Source organism: Trichechus manatus, unplaced genomic scaffold, assembly GCF_000243295.1.
Source record: "Trichechus manatus latirostris isolate Lorelei unplaced genomic scaffold, TriManLat1.0 scaffold00102, whole genome shotgun sequence".
Classification (NCBI taxonomy): Eukaryota; Metazoa; Chordata; class Mammalia; order Sirenia; family Trichechidae; genus Trichechus; species Trichechus manatus.
This window is the reverse complement of record NW_004444038.1, coordinates 10,342,580-10,343,631: the sequence shown is the minus strand read 5'-3', so window position 1 is coordinate 10,343,631 and position 1,052 is coordinate 10,342,580. Positions and strand designations below refer to the sequence as shown.

Here is a 1,052-nt window from a genome sequence, read left to right as displayed (position 1 = left end):
ATTAGAACCTATTTTTTCCATAAAAAATTTGAAAAAGTTACATTTCTACTTTATTTCTCTTTGATAACAAATATTTGGTACATAGTGTAGAGGAAAAGTTTTACAAAATTAGCCAAAGCATAAACTCATGAATTCATAAACTATAGTGTGAAAGCTATCTGCATATTATGTTTTGTATCCTGCTAAATACACTCCACAATCCGTTGTGGATATCCTTCCATGTCAATAAATGTGGAGCCAACTATAAAGCAAAAGTCGCCTGAGATTGTACCACCCACTGTCAGAGCTGTATTAAGGGGTGAGACCAGCCAGCTTATTAAAGTTCACACCTAAAATTCTAAGCCTTACAAATTTACTCTGCAGATGCTGTGTCCTTCCAGCTTATGATAAACTGTATCCTAGGAACTCACATGAATAGTTTATGAATGGATTAGGTGGCGATGGGTTTGGGGGGAAGAGAAAAAGGACCCTAAATCATGAAAAGTATTGGGAGTTAGTATTCAGGGGGTAAGAGGGCACTTCAAGAACGGCAGCTGTCACACGTGAATGATATTTTCAGCACGGAATCTTGTGAACAAGAGGTTTTCGCCTGGGGTAAGATAAACAAGGCTCAAGTGGGTTACTCTGGAGCTTGCCCTTAACCCCCAGGAGACGTCCCGACTGAGGAGAAAGCCCTGATGCGAAGAGACATCAGGTCCACCTGAGCCGTGAAACCTGTGGCTAAGGCAGTTTGCCTGCAGGGTTTGGGCAGCAGCCCAGCACAGGACCTCACCGTAGGCGCAATTCCTGCCCTCGTAGCCACGGGGGCAGTTGCACGTGTACCCGCGGATGTTGTCATGACAGGAGCCGTTGTTCAGGCAGGGCTGCGAGACGCACTGGGTGCCACCTATTGGGAGAACAACAGCTGGGAGATGAAAACCTCATGACAGGTGACGAGGCAGGGTGAGTGGGTCTCTAAACTTCTCGGAAATTTTCACCTCTGCCAGCAAATAGACCCTGACCCACCCCTTGGCCCTGCAGACCACTAGGATGCAAGCACGCGGGAAGCCGGG

General features: G+C 46.6%; 1 protein-coding gene across 1 annotated transcript in view; it reads right to left on the bottom strand.

Moving 5' to 3' along the window:
- LOC105756635 (vitamin K-dependent protein Z) overlaps positions 1 to 1,052 on the bottom strand; it is a 17,079-nt gene that overhangs the window by 13,585 nt on the left and 2,442 nt on the right. Inside the window, exon 2 of the mRNA XM_012557443.1 lies at positions 735 to 886. Within this exon, the coding sequence (XP_012412897.1) occupies positions 735 to 886 (152 nt within the window). The remainder of the gene's footprint in view (positions 1 to 734; positions 887 to 1,052) is intronic.